General features: G+C 35.7%; 1 protein-coding gene across 1 annotated transcript in view; it reads left to right on the top strand.

The window, feature by feature from the left end:
- LOC114471451 (sodium bicarbonate transporter-like protein 11) overlaps window positions 1–15,223 on the top strand; it is a 37,560-nt gene extending 22,337 nt beyond the window's left edge. Inside the window, exons 8-20 of the mRNA XM_028460274.1 lie at window positions 697–909; window positions 3,132–3,216; window positions 3,303–3,428; window positions 3,556–3,669; window positions 3,818–3,950; window positions 5,384–5,457; window positions 6,495–6,771; window positions 8,084–8,190; window positions 9,227–9,392; window positions 9,558–9,731; window positions 11,135–11,330; window positions 12,387–12,556; window positions 14,087–15,223. Coding sequence (XP_028316075.1) covers window positions 697–909; window positions 3,132–3,216; window positions 3,303–3,428; window positions 3,556–3,669; window positions 3,818–3,950; window positions 5,384–5,457; window positions 6,495–6,771; window positions 8,084–8,190; window positions 9,227–9,392; window positions 9,558–9,731; window positions 11,135–11,330; window positions 12,387–12,556; window positions 14,087–14,153 — 1,902 coding nt within the window. The 3' untranslated portion in view covers window positions 14,154–15,223. The remainder of the gene's footprint in view (window positions 1–696; window positions 910–3,131; window positions 3,217–3,302; window positions 3,429–3,555; window positions 3,670–3,817; window positions 3,951–5,383; window positions 5,458–6,494; window positions 6,772–8,083; window positions 8,191–9,226; window positions 9,393–9,557; window positions 9,732–11,134; window positions 11,331–12,386; window positions 12,557–14,086) is intronic.
- Window positions 15,224–16,590: the final 1,367 nt, after the last annotated feature.

The following is a 16,590-nucleotide window of genomic DNA, read 5'->3' as shown; positions in this document are numbered from 1 at the left end:
ATTCTATGCGAAACTTAACTGGAAGCCAGTGCAGAGTAGCAAGAATGGGGGTAATATGAGATGTTCTAGAAGCACCAGTTAAAAGTTTGGCAGCAGCGTTCTGAACGATCTGGAGTCTGTTTAGGGTCGACTTATTAAAACAAGTAAAAACAGAATTACAGTAGTCAATACGAGATGATATAAATGCGTGTATGACCAGTTCCAGATCTGATTTTGATAATAGATGCCTCACTTTAGAGATATTTCTCAGGTGGTAAAAACAGTTTTTAGTCAATTGACGACAATGTCCCTCCAAAGACATGGACTAATCAAAAACAACCCCAAGGTTTCTGAGGCTGGTTTTAACAGATGAGCCCAGATCACCAAGGGAGTTTTTAATTAGAGGGATGTTTTTATCAGGAGCAATGATCAGAGTTTCTGTTTTGTTTGAATTTATCTGGAGATAATTTGATGACAGCCAGTTTTTGATACAGGATATACAATCTAAGAACTCTGATAAAAAGTGAAACTCTGAGTCATTAAAGGAGCAGTACAACTGGATATCGTCAGCATAAAAATGATAAGACACATTTTTAAAACCACGGATCAACCGACCAAGAGGCATCAGATACAATAAAAACAAAACAAAAACAAATAAACATTGTTAAAATGAAAAAATGAGAAAGCTGAATCCACTTATCTCGTAATGTTTTTCAGAAAAGCACAAAGACAGCCATTGAACTGGGAAGAACATTTGCAACAATGTTCGCCGACATCTCCTTCAGACAGAAACTTCTGGAGACAAACACTCAAGAGGAGTTCAAACAGGAACTCATCCACCAGCGCCAACAGCTTTCTGTAGTCACTGAGAAGTTGTTCGAAGAAGAGGAAGAAGTGGATTCAGATCCACGTAAAGGCAAGTCACTCAAGGTGTGTATTAAAGAAAGCAAATATGAACATTGTCTTAATCGAGAGATATGCTGATGTTTGCTGCAACCAGTACACATTTGACAACCATAAAGATATCAAAAACTATTTCCAATTGCAATTTCCAAAAAAAATAAAAAAATAAGATGAAGCAACCAATCATCTGTTTTTCCTGTATTTCCAGATTAGGAAATAACCTGTATATTTCACCAGTGAGACCAAACACATATACAATAGTTGTGGTGCACTAAAGTAGTTGAACCTGATTATTTGAGTGTCTGTTTCCACACTTTATTAATTGAGCTTGAGAAATGGGAAAAGGCAGCTGGGGTGACAGATTTTAAAAGCTGCCAACATGTTTTTTTTTACTGACCTGGCAGCTGAATGTTTGCTGCGCCGTGGGATAATGAAGGACTTAATTATGCCCACTTATAAATTAAAGAGAGATGAGATGTCTGTTTTTAAAAGTGGGAATTACAAGAGAGTGATAAAGAAAAATAAATACCATCATCAAAAACTGCAAAGTGTATTGAAAGGCAGAACCTGAACATATATAAATATACTGTATAATATAAAAATGTATTGCTTTAAGTTTTTGCACATGACGTAAAAGTCTTACTCTATAGTTAATGTCATTGTTTACAGTGGGGCAAAAAAGTATTTAGCCAGCCACCAATTGTACAAGTTCTCGCACTTAAAAAGATGAGAGAGGCCTGTAATTTTCATCATAGGCTTACCTCAACTATGAGGGACAAATTGAGGGACACTATGTAGCATTTTTAATGAATTAATTGGTAAATCCCTTGGTAAAATGAGTATTTGGTCACCTACAAACAAGCAAGATTTTTGGCTCTCACAGACCTGTAACTTCTTCTTTAAGAGGCTCCTCTGTCCTCCACTCGTTGCCTGTATTAATGGCACCTGTTTGAACTCGTTATCAGTATAAAAGACACCTGTCCACAACCTCAAACAGTCACACTCCAAACTTCACTATGGCCATGACCAAAGAGCTGTCAAAGAACACCAAAAACAAAATTGTAGACCTGCACCAGGCTAGGAAGACTGAATCTGCAATAGGTAAACAGCTTGGAATGAAGAAATCAACTGTGGGAGCAAGAAACACACTACGCTGCCAGGGACCCAAATCCTGCAGAGCCAGACGAGTCCCCCTGCTTAAGCCAGTACATGTCCAGACCAGTCTGAAGTTGGCTAGAGAGCATTTGGATGATCCAGAAGAGGATTGGGCAAATGTCATATGGTCAGATGAAACCAAAATAGAACTTTTTGGTAAAAACTCAACTCGTCGTGTTTGGAGGAGAAAGAACACCATTCCTACTGTAAAGCATGGGGGTGGTAACATCATGCTTTGAGGCTGTTTCTCTGCAAAGGGACCAGGATGAATGATCCGTGTAAAGGAAAGAATGAATGGGGCCATGTATCGTGAAATTTTGAGTGAAAACCTCCTTCCATAAGCAAGGGCATTGAAAATGAAATGTGGCTGGGTCAAGACAATGATCCCAAACACCCACCCCGTGCAACGCGAGAGTGGCTTCGTAAGAAGCATTTCAAGGTCCTGGAGTGGCCTAGCCAGTCTCCAGATCTAAATCCCATAGAAAATCTTTGGAGGGAGTTGAAAGTCCATGTTGCCCAGCAACAGCCCCAAAACATCACTGCTCTAGAGGAGATCTGCATGGAGGAATGGGTCAAATCCATTTTCTTCCGCTTATCCGTTGCCGGGTCGCGGGGGCAACATCTTTAGCAAGGAGGCCCAGACTTCCAGCTCTTCCGGGGGGATCCCGAGGCGTTCCCAGGCCAGTCAAGAGACATAGTCTCTCCAGTGTGTCCTGTGTCTTCCTCGAAGTCTCCTTCTGGAGGGATGTGCTGAACGCCTCACTAGAGAGGGTCTGGGGGGGCATCCTAATTATGTGCCCAAGCCAACTCATCTGGCTCTTCTCAATGACTCATTTTTGATGGGAGACTGCAGGGTTAGGCAGGTTTCTATTCCCAGATCCTTTTGTCCTTGACTTTATTTTCATCATTCTTAAGCTTTTTAGTGCATTGCAAAAAAATCAGTTTTTTTTTTTTTTTTAAATCTCCTCCTAGTCATAGCAAATTAATTACAGTGGCCTGGGGTTGTTTCCTCCGACAAAAAAAAAAATGTTTTGTCCTTCACATTTGCTGCTGCTTTCTTGTCCCTGACTTTCCTTTTGCATTTCTCTTCACAGTGCTGTGATTTGTTTAAAGTTGGCAAAGGTGTTTATACTGACCTTCGGCGCAGACTGCCGTTGTACCCTTCAGACTTTACAGACGGTACGAACAATGACTTCTGACTTCAGTACAATGGTTTCTGCTGTGTCTGTATAAAAAAGTAGTAATAGTTTGTATAATCCATCCAGGTATGACTGGCAAGGATCGTTGTCTCCTAAAGTACACCACCACAGCCATTTTCCTCTACATTGCTATTCTGCTGCCTGCGATTGCCTTTGGCTCTCTGAATGATGAAAGCACTCGAGGGGAAATAGGTACGGACTATTCTATCTGACAGAAGAATGTACATTTCTCAGCCAAGGGATATATTAGAAGAATGAAAAATACTTTCCCCTGAAAATATGCACATTCAATGCTTTTGTTTCAATTTTTTTTGTACAGACGTTCAGAAGACTATTGTTGGTCAGAGCATTGGTGGTGTGATTTATGCGTTGTTTGCTGGCTCTCCACTCGTCATTCCTCTGACCACTGCACCGCTGGCCATCTTCATTAGCGGTTTGTATTTAATTAAACATTTAAACAGAATGAATGGCCTGAATCAGAGATATAAGTCAAATGTGTTTTTTAGACAACAACTAGGACACGTTAAATGCAAAGTCCAATATTTGTGTTGTTGATTTGGGCTTGTGTGATCAACTTCCAGTTATCAGGGGTGTCTGTGATGACTATGACCTCGACTTTGACGCTTTCTACGCCTGCATCGGTTTATGGAACAGTTTGTTCCTCATCCTCGGAGGCTTGTTCAATGTCAGCCTGATGATGAAGCTCTTTAAGCGGTGAGGTCACAACAGGATTTAACATTTGCTCCATCACAAACCACAAACCCAAGTGTCTCACTTCGTTTATACTGGGTGAGCCTCAACCATGCACTTAGTAGTCACGTACTAGAGTAGACATGGGCAACTAGTGGGCCGGGATGTGGCTCTCGGACTAATTTTGTGCAGCACTGGAGTAAACGCACAAAATGACACCAAAAATATACAAAATAATTCGGTCACACTTTACATGAGGTTTCATACATAAATTATGACACGACACCTGTAATTAGCATGAATTAGGTGTCATGAAGGCTGTCATTAAGTATTCTTCGTGACTCTAACCCTAACCTCAACCCTTCATTACCATAACCCTACCTAACCCTAATCCTAAACCCTAACCCTACCTAACCCCACTATATCTTTACTCCTCACCCAAAAAATGCTAACATTATCAATTACTCTATAGAAACATAAATAATTATTAAAAAAAAAATGCACAAGTACAAAAAAACACACAAAAGACAACTAAAGTAATCAAAATCACTCCAAAAACACAGAAGATGACTACAAAAATACACAAAAATGTTTGGAAAAATATAAATAACAGTCAAAAGTACACAAAATGATAACAGAAATACACACAATGACAATAAATTATGCAAATTGGTAACAAAAACTAAAAAAATTCAAATAGACTAAAGAAATCTATAAAGACTAACAAAGTTATGTAAAAATACATAAAATGACAAAACATATGCAAATGGCAATTAAAATAATCAAAATTACTCCAAAAGCACATGAAAACTAACAGAAATTAACAGAAAAATACACAAAGTGAGAAGAAAAATACTCAAAATGACAATAAATTATTTAATTTGCAAGAAATATTAAAACAATTAAAATACACAAAATGAATCCATAAAAACTTGGAAAGTTATAAAATGACAAAATATACACAAGAGACAGCTAAGATGATCAAAATCCATTATCCAAAAACACACAAATGACTACGAAAATAACAAAAAAAATATACAAAACATAAAAAACTACACAAAATGAGAACAGAAATACTCAAAAATTATAATAAATTAAACAAACTGCAAGAACAACTACACAAAATGACTTCAAAAACACAAAACAGCAACAAAATCGTTCCTGTATTGCTTCTTAGATGAGTGATTATTCTAAGTGTTGGTCCTTGGATCAAACGATCACATTTCTGTGGCCCCTGCTCTGATAGAAGTTGCCCATCTCTGCTCTGGAGGAAAATTTCAGATACTAAAACTACTTTTATTCCGACATTTGATTTCCTTCCCAATCTTTTGTTTTGTTTAATGTTTACTTTGGTTATCTAATGCTTTATTATGTCTCAGATGGGTTGTTTTGTCTATGCGTGCATGGAAAGCACAGTGTTGATAACAAGCCAAGTGATCGTGCTCTTGTCTCCACAGGTCAACAGAGGAAGTTATTGCATTGTTTATCTCCATTGCATTCGTGGTGGATGCAGTGAAAAGCACAGTCAAAAGTGAGTTGAGCAAAGGTCGATTGTGGGCGCGATCGTTTTCGGACTACATTAAACATGGACACTGCTAACATTGATAGAACCCAGCCAATATACTAGGAAATGAGTCATTGTTTAAAACCATAATCAATTATATTGTTTTATTACAAAAAAAGGCCGTTCAATTGATAAACAAAGCAGAATATTATGACTACACACATCCATTATTTGTTAAATCAAAACGTATGAAATTCTAAATACACAGATAATGTTCAAAGCAAAAATAAATACTTCCAGAAGGCATTCAAAAATACTTCTCACCACAGACCAGCAAATACAGCCTAAGAGATCAATTTATGTTTATTTGACCAAAAGCAAGATTAGAAGTTAAACAAAGATTTCTGTCTTTTCTAGGAGTTCATTTGTGGAATACTGTTGATAAAAAAACTAAAATGAGTGACACACTGATTTCAAAAAGAAAATGTCACAATATATTTTAGTGAGTTATGTGAAGCAGTAGAAATTTAAAGGAAAGAACCAGTACACCAGTACATGTGTGTGTGAATATATGTTATTATTATTATTTTTTTTTTTTTTTGCATTATTTTAAAAAAGGTAACTCTAATGTACTTGTTGAATGCTTGCATTTCTTTTGTATGTGTTATTAGAAAAGGTAACTTGAATGTTATTTATATTTGGGCATATAAGCATTTTTGCTTCTGCCTGTTTCGGTCTTGTTATGTATTTTTAAATTGTGATTTATGTTGGAATATTTTTTTTCTTAGACTGAAACAAACAAATAAACTGAAAACAAATTGTATATGCATTAAAAAGCAGAAAAGGACAAAATATAACCAATAATGTGCTACATGTATGCAAAGATTGTTGACAAAACCCTTTCATAACACAACACATAATACACAATTTATGGTTTTATAAATATTTGTCCTCGTCTTAACCCAGGGTAAAGGCTTATATAAGAAAAAAAATATCGAATTCAAATACCAGTCTTTCACTTTGTCCTCTGTCTTCCCTTTCCTCTTTCTATTTTTCCTCTTTAGTTTTTAACGAGTACTACCATGGACCCATACTGGGGACCGACAACAGCACAGTGGTGCTTCAACAAATGTATCACATTCTGGAGGAATTAAACCAGACTGCAAACACGCCCACGCCTCATAATGAGACTGAATCTATGCTGAAAAACACTCAAGGCCAGCCGCCCATTTTTCTGGATGAGACTTTTGTATTATGTACAAGAGAAAGACCCATCCTCTGCCTGCTGCTCATGCTGGGGACTTTGTGGCTGGGTTATGCACTTTATGTCATCAAAAGGAGGTACAGCATCATGTGAAGTTGGATTTATCTGACTTAAGCTCACTGGGAAGAGTCGATCAGCTGAAAACCTAAAAAACACCTTACACTTAGCAAAATCAAACTAGCAACACAACAAGCACTGAAAAGACCAACTCTAAGCAAGATGGAAATTCAAAATATACAGTAAATGTGCACGATACACTTCATGCATCAAGAATGAAAAAGAAACAAAACTATCGTTTTTTGTTTTTTATGTGATCTTTTAATGTGTACTTTTTCATTTAAATAGTCTCTGGTATCGATTTTTTTTTTTCCTTTTGAACTGATATATCTTTAAGTTTATTCATTTTACATTAATATATTTGTTTGTTTCGAGCAGCGGAAAAAAGGAAAACAAAAGGAACAAAAACTCTTTGTGTACAAGGAAACCTCAACAGAAAGAACAAAGACGTTCAAAAATAATATGTACAATCCATGCACACTTATAATTGCAATAACACGTTTGCTCGAAAAGGAATGGAAAGAAGAAAGACTTACTGAATCCCACCCCCATTTCTTAATTATACAACTTTATCATATTGCTTCCTCGTCTGCTGGGACTTCTAGAAATATATAAACAAACACTAAACAGAATAGATAAACAAGAATACAATGCAAAACACATTCACAGATAAAAACAAGACTAGCCATAGATTAGTTGCATTAAACCCCATTTCCTTGTACTGTAACCAGACCATATGTTTGTAAAGTGACTTAAAACTCTGAATACATTGCTTCTGATGTAAATCCAGGCTGTTCCATAGTTTCACCTGCACATATAGACAAACAAAAACTCTTCCTGGTGCTTCCAACCTTAGGTATTATGACATTTCTAAAGCCCCCGGTACCATGAGTGTTCTCTTTAAAAGCGCAAAAATCTTTATGCATACCTACTTTTGTATAATCGATTGCAAAAACTATATTAAAAAAAAAATTCTGCGGCCCGGTACAACAACAAAAAAGTGTCTCTACATGTGGTAACAGCTGATGGTGCACAAAACTGAATGTGGAGAGTCTCAAGAGTCAGGTAGAAAGTTGTCATTTGATTTCCCTTTTTTTCTACTACATCAGGCAACGCGAGGCTGCCACTGTGCATTTTGACGTCTGACTCCAGGGATAATGGAATATCGTTGTTACTCTTTATGGCAAACTTTAATGACGTGTGGTGAAGCATATTTCACACGGAAATGAGAACTACATTAAAAAAAAAAAAATGCTGTAAAACTACATGTATAATTTATTACATTAGTTGCAAAACTTATAATATGTGTTGCCTTTTTTTTTCCCCCTCCAGCCCATACTTGAATAGTAAAATCCGAGAGGTGGTGTCTGACTGTGCTCTACCCATCTCAGTGGTGATATTCTCCTTCATTGGATCCTACCTTTTCCTTGACATAAAGCGTGAGTAGATATCCCACGGGAAATAAGAGCACCCTTGAGACTCACATAAGTCACAGCTTGGCATATGTCACCTTTTACTGTTCATAAATCTTCTAGCATAAGGGAAAAAAGAGGAAACATTATCTCAAAGTGAACTTTAAACTGGATTGTCAAAGGTTGAATTCTAGAGATTGTTTGGTAAAGCTTAGAGCTAATATTGGCATTTTTACAGTGTCTGACAGGGTAGGGGTCAATTAAAATTGTAATCACATAATTGATAATCAATTACACTTGTAATTAATTACAATTGAAATTGTAATTGAAAAAATTAGGTTGCTGTTGTAATCATAGCTGAAATGTAATTGAGATTAGATAATTAACTTTATAACTGTAATTCTATGAAAACTTCTATGGAATTTCATGGAAATTCGACAAAAACTGAATTTAATTGAACACAAAGCTGGTGAACCATGTTACAGTTCTATGGCTTACTGATGAAATTATTAAAACATGTGTCATATCAACTTTTCCCACGACCTGTCAGTTCTATTCAGGATCATTTTACCATTTCCAGAAGTATGCTGACAGAAAAAAGGCTCAGACGCCCACACCAAAAAATAGTATTAATACCAATATTTTCATTGATTAAGAAGCCTAACAAGATAACCAAGAGATAAAAAACAAATTAGATGATATTAGTTGTATTTTACAACTGATTTAAGACATATGAGATGCTGACAGAAAGCTAACACAAGAGCAAGGTTCAGTTAAATACGGTGATTTATTAAAGGCTCAGTAATTGTGATAAATTGTAATTGAACTTTAGTAATGAGAATGTAATTGTAATTGACTTTCAGGGGGAAAATAATCATTATAATTGTGATTGGAAAAAAATGCTGGTCACCGTAATCATAATTGAGTTGTTGTAAATTAACATGGATAATTGAAGACTTAATTGAAAAACGTAACTGACCTCAACCCTGGTGACTGATGAATGTTTATGTATTTTACAAAAAGGCTAATAATGTCTTCTTTTTGAATCTTCTGCTCCAAACAGTTCCAGTATTCAGCATTCATGATGGCCCAGTCTTCAAATATCCTAATTTTGAAAAGCTGTCAGGACTGAATGCTCTCAGTGCAGTCGGGCTAGGATTTCTTCTTGCACTGCTAATCTTTATCGACCAGAACATTGTCATCTCGCTAACACACGTGCCTGAACACAAGTGAGAAAACAACTTATTCACACTATCTCCCTTTTCCAACAGTGTGTGTTACTGTTGAATAGATTTATATAGGAGTGTGTCACTACTATCAAAATAAACACTGCTGAAATGTGTGTGTGTGTGTGCTTGTGCGTGTGTGTGTTTGTGCATGTGTGTCCTTATCAGGTTGCTAAAAGGCACAGCGTTCCACTGGGACTTAGTTCTGACTGGCTTTATCAACATCCTCATGTCCTGCCTGGGGTTGCCATGGATGCACGCTGCCTTTCCACATTCTTCTTTGCACGCCCGTCAGCTTGCTACAGTGGAACAGCACGTGGAGAATGGACACGTCTACTCAACGTGAGGACAGAGTGGATATTTGCCCATTAACATTGATTTATTTTTTTTTTTCCTTCTGATTTTTAATTCTTTCTGCCAATTTTAACACAGAGATGAAGTCAAGCTGTAGGGTTGTTTGGTCAGATGGGGACACAGTTTATTTGTCAAAGGTTGCAGCAAATGACAGAAAGATTAACCAGAATAGAAGTGTGTCTCTCTATGGATCTGCTGATGTTTGGTGCTCTCTCTGCTTATGTGTGTTGCTGATAGCGTTAGTCAAAACATGTTGGAGTCCGTGCAGAGACCTTGGTGTATGTAATCAGTGTGCTTTTTATCTGGCTTGCCGTAGACATTCTGACCAGGACAGATAATCGTGTACTTTACTAAATGTTTGTACAGCACTTTGTGGGTTTTACCTGTGAAAACCGCTTTATAAATACAATTTACTTACTTTTAAATCTGTTAGGTCTGGGTCTATAGGTTTATAGGTCTGGTGCAGTATTGATAACTGATCCATCAAATCATGGCAAAATTTTACACTAACTTTTATTACTTTTGATATTTTTTTCTTAAAGAGAATGCGTGGTGATTCCACAATAAATGTCATTAACCCTTATTAACCCCATTATTAACGTTTAGAATAAATAATATTGTTGTTAAACATAATAGGGCCTCTGAAGACTACTAATTGACTAGTCAGCTTTTCAATGATGTCACACATAGAAATAAAAAAAAAAAAATAATCAAAAGAAGTGATGTCACTCTCGAAAGTACACAAGGGAGAAAACGGTCTTCAAAGATTCAGAGCAGCCATCTGAGAGGAAAGGTGTAGTTTTTTGACCCAAACCAATAATAAAAGTGTTTGTATAGCCAAAGAAAGTCGGTATGTTGATCAACTGTTTGAATTCAACTTTTCCCCACCCTTTCCATTTACCACCTCGAGTCTCTCCTCCCTGTTCCCTCCCCCCCTACCCCACCCCCTCACCTGAATTCACTGCCATGAAGTTTAGGAGCAACTCAGCAGGATTCTTGCTATGAAAAAGCATTTTTCAAAGACAAAGTTTACAGTTTTAAAACCTCCAATATGGTGAATGAGGGAGTGCTTTTATAACTACAACTAACATATTTAGCAAAGAAAAAAAACAAAACTATTTTCTCAGAAATGTAAGATTTTTGTGCTTTTTCTTTGTTTCTCTCAAGCCAACTTAGGTTTTGCCACGACGCGTCAAATATGGGTTTCTCGATATCTGTGGAAAAACTGTTACCGATGTCGACCAATACCAAATTTTATTGCAAATTATATCGATAATTTTGGCCATCTGTAGTTACCAGGGATGAAAAGAAAACTGCCAACGGCCTCAATTCAGTGTTCACGTTGCAGGAATGGGTCACAACAACAAAGCCTTTTTGTGTGTTCCTGATAGTATCGTCAGCGTGAGAGAGACACGACTGACCTCACTGGTGGCCAACATCCTGATCGGCCTGTCTGTGTTCATGCTGCCAATACCTTTGCAGTGGATCCCCAAGCCTGTGCTTTACGGGCTCTTCCTTTACATTGCTGCTACTTCCTTAGATGGAAACCAGATGGTGGATCGTATGGCCCTGCTGTTAAAGGAACAGGTAAACAGACAGGATGTAACGAGATGTGAATCTGATTCTTTGGGTTGGTTTTCTATAGGCTGATGACTTAAAAGAAAAGTAAAGTATTGTGATGAGCTTGGTTGAAACCAGAGGTGTACTCACATTACTGTAAATGAGTTGCTTTTATGGGTACTTGCACATTTTTGAGTATATTTCTACGTCGGTAATTTTACTTGCACTTAAGTTTTAAATGAAGTAAAGGAATTTGTTACGTTATAATTTTTGGTTTCAAAATGATCAACGGACATTGTGAAACTACAAAAAATGACCAGGCAACAATCAAATGCATGACATCATAGCCGACCAATCAGATTAAACGTAATGCACCGCGCCAAAACAAGCATTGAATGGATTTTATTTTCTGTTCATAAATGCAGCTATACTTAGAGCCTGATACATTTTTTTTTTTTTTTTTTTTATCTTAAATTGAATATATTGATGTTATTTTATTTTTTTTAAATAATTGTACATTTTGACAAACCTCTTCTTTTATACAGATGCCTTTGTAGGAAATAAATCAACTTCTAATTGTGCCTTATTAAGTTTATACGGGGGATGTTTACTGTATAGGGAACCGTGGCAATATTTATACCAAAAATAAACGTGGGGGATGAAAGTAACTTTTACTTGACTTACTTCTACTTAAGTAGGATATATCGGTACTCTTTACACCTCTGGTTGAAACTTTTTGATGTAAAAATAAATTCAGTTTTATATTTAAAGGGAGTTGTTCCTTCCCACTGTCGCTAACGCTTGTTCATGTGGATTTGTTGTTTTTTTGTTTTTTCTTACAAATTTTATATTTTGATAGCACTTTGAGATGACTTTTGTTATAATTTGCACTATATAAATAAAGTTCAATTGAATTGAAAGGAAATTAGTCTGGTTTCACCTTTTCTGTAATAGTTTGTAGTGAATAGTATGTGTAGTAAAGTGAGTTGCTGAAGTCCATTAAAAAGATGGTTGTTTTTACAGTAATTGAGGCCGTAATAAACAGTTTTAAACATTAATTCTCATCTCATTCTCTCTGTTTAGACGTCTTATCCTCCCACCCACTACATTCGCCGTGTGCCGCAGAGGAAGATCCACTACTTCACAGCTCTGCAAATGATTCAGCTGATTATCCTGTGTGCTTTTGGCATGTATCCTCTGCCCTACATGAAGATGGTCTTCCCCCTCCTGATGATCCTGCTGGTTCCCATCAGGTGAGATAACCAGAGGCAACAGTAAAGCTACAGGCATCTCTGTCTGACCACAAGCTAATAGGATCTAGCATGATACCCTGAACCTAGGTGTCGAAGTCCAGTCTGAGAGGTCCTATGCCCTGCATGTTTTACAGAGCTGATTAGAAAGGCTGCTTCATCATCAGGCCTTTCACAGCGTTGAATGCTAATGAGTCTTAAGGGTGAGGGATGTTGCAAGGAGACTCTAGAAGTCAGGTGAACTTCTCTTCAGAGAAGAAATGATCAATCTGTAGCTCTGAGTTGGATTTTTGAAACACTAGGATGTTTGTATTGCAAACTATAATTATTGAGTATGAAAGATGATGTTCATTATTCAAAAAAGCAAGATACCATCAAGCTGCATCCAGCCATAGTTTTGTTCAACCTGATTTGGACATTAGTTATTCTATTATAAGTTAAAGAACAGGCAACACTTCTGATGGAAATGGTGTTCCTTTTGGGGTAAAAAAAATAAATAAAATATTTATCATATAATATATGAGAGAATGCATGAGTTTGATTACACTGGCCAGTGGCTTTCTTCTCAATTGGACACCTAAGAAAAGGATGGGGAAAATATTGTCGTGTTACCCTATCTGGCAGTGATGAAAAGTTATCACCTGATGGCACTAACCAGTACAGACAGTGGGTAGGTGCTCTAGCAAACAATTATATGGGTTAACGGTATGTGATATTTCATCATTTTCATGTAAAAACTACAACTGTTACATAACACAATGATAGAGATAAAACTGAATGAAAGATGTAAAACGTCCCATATGTTTCATTTCCATCTATTTCTTACATTTTGCATGATAGAAATGTTATTTCCACATGCATACAATATCATATTTCATGAACATTGATCAGATTTGAGGGGCCATGTGGGAACCTAGAGAATCATTTTCAAAATCAAAATAAAAAAAATTGGCATGCTTTTTTTTTTAACCTCAAAAGGAACACGATTTCCTCCAGGGAGGGTGTTTTCCTTGGAAAAAGTGTTTTTTTGGCGAACCCTAATGTATCAGTTGAATAATACACTGATACAGAAAAAATGCATTTGAAAAAACAACGTTTTTATTTGACTTCAACTCTGGACATACATACTTACTCTAAGTATTATCTTTTCAACTTAATAAAAATGAATATAAAAAACACCAAAAACCATAACAATCTGGTGTGCAGTAGATAGGGAGGAACTTTTCTTATCTGAGCCCCGATTCACGATACAACTCGTTCCCTTGACAATTCATCTTAAGCGATATCTTGTCGCTCAATTTATCGTCCGACCATTAGTAATGACACAGTCACCGGTACTGAGTTTCTTTAAATGTCTTTAAATCTCCAAAAAAAATGCTCCCTGACAACAAATCAATCCTGTGAGCTTCTATTTTTTGTCTCACACCAACAGAATGCAATTGAACTGCATTAAAGACTGTTATCATAAAATATTGTTTTCTGACATCCACAACATTAAATGTTCATTTGTCTTTATTATGTGTTCCATCTCAGGACCAGCTTGCTGCCTAGAATGATTGAAGCCAAATATCTGGACACCATGGACGCTCAGCACATGTAGCACATGCAACACGTTGACCTTGAATGAATGATTTATCATTTTAGATGGACAAGAACAGAAAAAAAAATCTATTTGAAATGCAGAAAATTTCTACTCGGGCTTCAGTTGTATACATTACATGTTTTACAATTTTCATTTTTCCTCCCCTCTATGCTTGATGCTATTAAACATATCTGCTGTTCATGTGACATTCCTGCATATTCACCAGTATAATGAAGGTTCTCCTACAGGATTATTATGTAAGTGTAATGAATACGATGCTGATGTAAAGACTAAGAATACAAATGTTATCAAAATAGAGTCAAACAGTGTAATGTAATAACTTAATCTAAACGGTGCAATATTGATAAGCTGAATGAAAGATGTACCAACATCGGTGTAAACTTGAGAAACTCCCATCATTTCTGCTGCTGGATCAAGTGTCATTATCGGCTTATGAGAATTATTACCAATGTTAATTCTTGTAAATGAGGCACACACACAAACATTTACACTGTAAAGCAATCTTCAGCATTTCAACACTAGTTCGGCATCACCACAATGGATTTAGAATAAAACATTGAACAGATTCAGCTTCACTTTTGTTCATTTATTTAGTTTTAGTCCCAAAGGAAATGGGAATAAATATAAAATTACAAATTAAATATTAAACATAATAAAATATGTAGTAATTTCTCCTCCAGTCTTCTGATATGGAATAAAATACCCTCAAAGCATTCAGCATTTAATGTACAATTAAAAAGACATTTTTGTAAAAAAAAAATAAATAACTTTTTTTCAATCAACCTGCTTTTAGAAGTTTTTAATCAACATTGATGCATTTAAAAGGTCTGAATGGCCACATTTTATTCATAAACTTCCAAACTACTTAATACAGCCTCATAACAGCTTTATTCTCACTTTGATTGAGCAAATGTTGGGAGTTTCGAGGGTTATGATTGGGTGATTCCACCCCAACAGATGGCAGTAGAGGTTTGTCTCCTGGATGGAACGTGAACATGTTACAGAAAGAAAAGTAAAAATGCTGGATAATAAAGTTAAGATTAAACAGATAATGAGTTTAGAAGTCACCACCTTTACGTGTTTTCTTGTATTTGTTTTTTATTTACTCTGTAAAAGGCCACCTTTACTAATTCTCCATTCTCTGTCTGCATCAACACAAACCTCCTCTCCTGGGAAACACTCACCACCTGAACTGAATGTCTTAGATAAACAATACATGCCTGAGCACACTGACAACAGGAGACTGCACACTACTGCACAATTACCTCCTTTAATTACAAAGTAATGAACAGGAGCATGGCATAAAAGTATTAGAATTTTATGGGATAATAAACATCAACTTTTTGCAACATTTAGCAACAAACCACGTTTAAAAAACATGGGAATTTTTATTATGTAACTTTTGCCCAGATTTACAGCAATGTTTGTGATTTTTACTTTTCTCGTAAAAAATACAATGTCAATGTTAAATGTAAATGTTAAATCTATTTCTAAATGCTGCATATTAAATCAAAATGTTAAATGTAAATCTAAATGTTCCTTTCAAATATAAATGTTACTTTCCAATCTAAATGTTACTTTCCAATCTAAATGTTAAATTTAAATGTCACGTGTGAAACTAAATATTTAGCCAATATGAAAATTCACCGGAAGTACCAAAATAAAAGTTCACTGAAAAAACGATAGACGGAATAGATTTAGATTTAACATTTAAGAGTTAGATTTAACATGTATATTTCAATGTAACATTTAAATTAACATTTAACATTTATATTTACATTTAAATTTAACATTTAGATTTAACATTGACATCATATTTTTACGCACAAAAAAAATATCACAAATTTCACAAATATTGCTGTAAATCTGGTCAAAAGTAACAAAACAATTCACATGCGTTTTTTAATGTATTTTTTTTTTTTTTTTTTTTACAATCGGCACACTATAGAATTGAGAGCAATTTATCTATTTATTTTTTGTCATCTGTGAAGTAAATTCCGCAATGGGAATATTGAGCATGTGAATGTCTTTGTAATATACGAATGTGTGTTTTTTGGTCAATACAAACATCATTTATTCAACTGAAGACCATTCTTTAAATATGTATTTTCTTTAGATAACTAAATACTTTGATTTGATGAGTTTTGGCATGTTAAATGTTTTAAAATTCTTTAAAAAGGCCTGTTTCCTGAAAAAATAAAAATAAAAAAATCCAAAATAATCTTAATAAACTAAGGTCAATTTAAAAGCAGAAGCTGATCTTTCATTACAGCCCAACATCATCAGTCAACCAAGCTTCTACTTTATAGATGCAGCCAATGACAAAGATTTACTAGAATTGGTTTGTTCGGCAGAGATATAATATGATTATGAAAAAGAGGAGCCACAGAGATGATGTAATATACCATCACAGAGATATATTTGCCCCCCGGTC

This window comes from Gouania willdenowi, chromosome 10 (genome assembly GCF_900634775.1).
Source record: "Gouania willdenowi chromosome 10, fGouWil2.1, whole genome shotgun sequence".
Taxonomy (NCBI): domain Eukaryota; kingdom Metazoa; phylum Chordata; class Actinopteri; order Blenniiformes; family Gobiesocidae; genus Gouania; species Gouania willdenowi.
The sequence above is the reverse complement of the archived record's forward strand: the minus strand, read 5'-3'. Positions and strand labels throughout refer to the sequence as shown.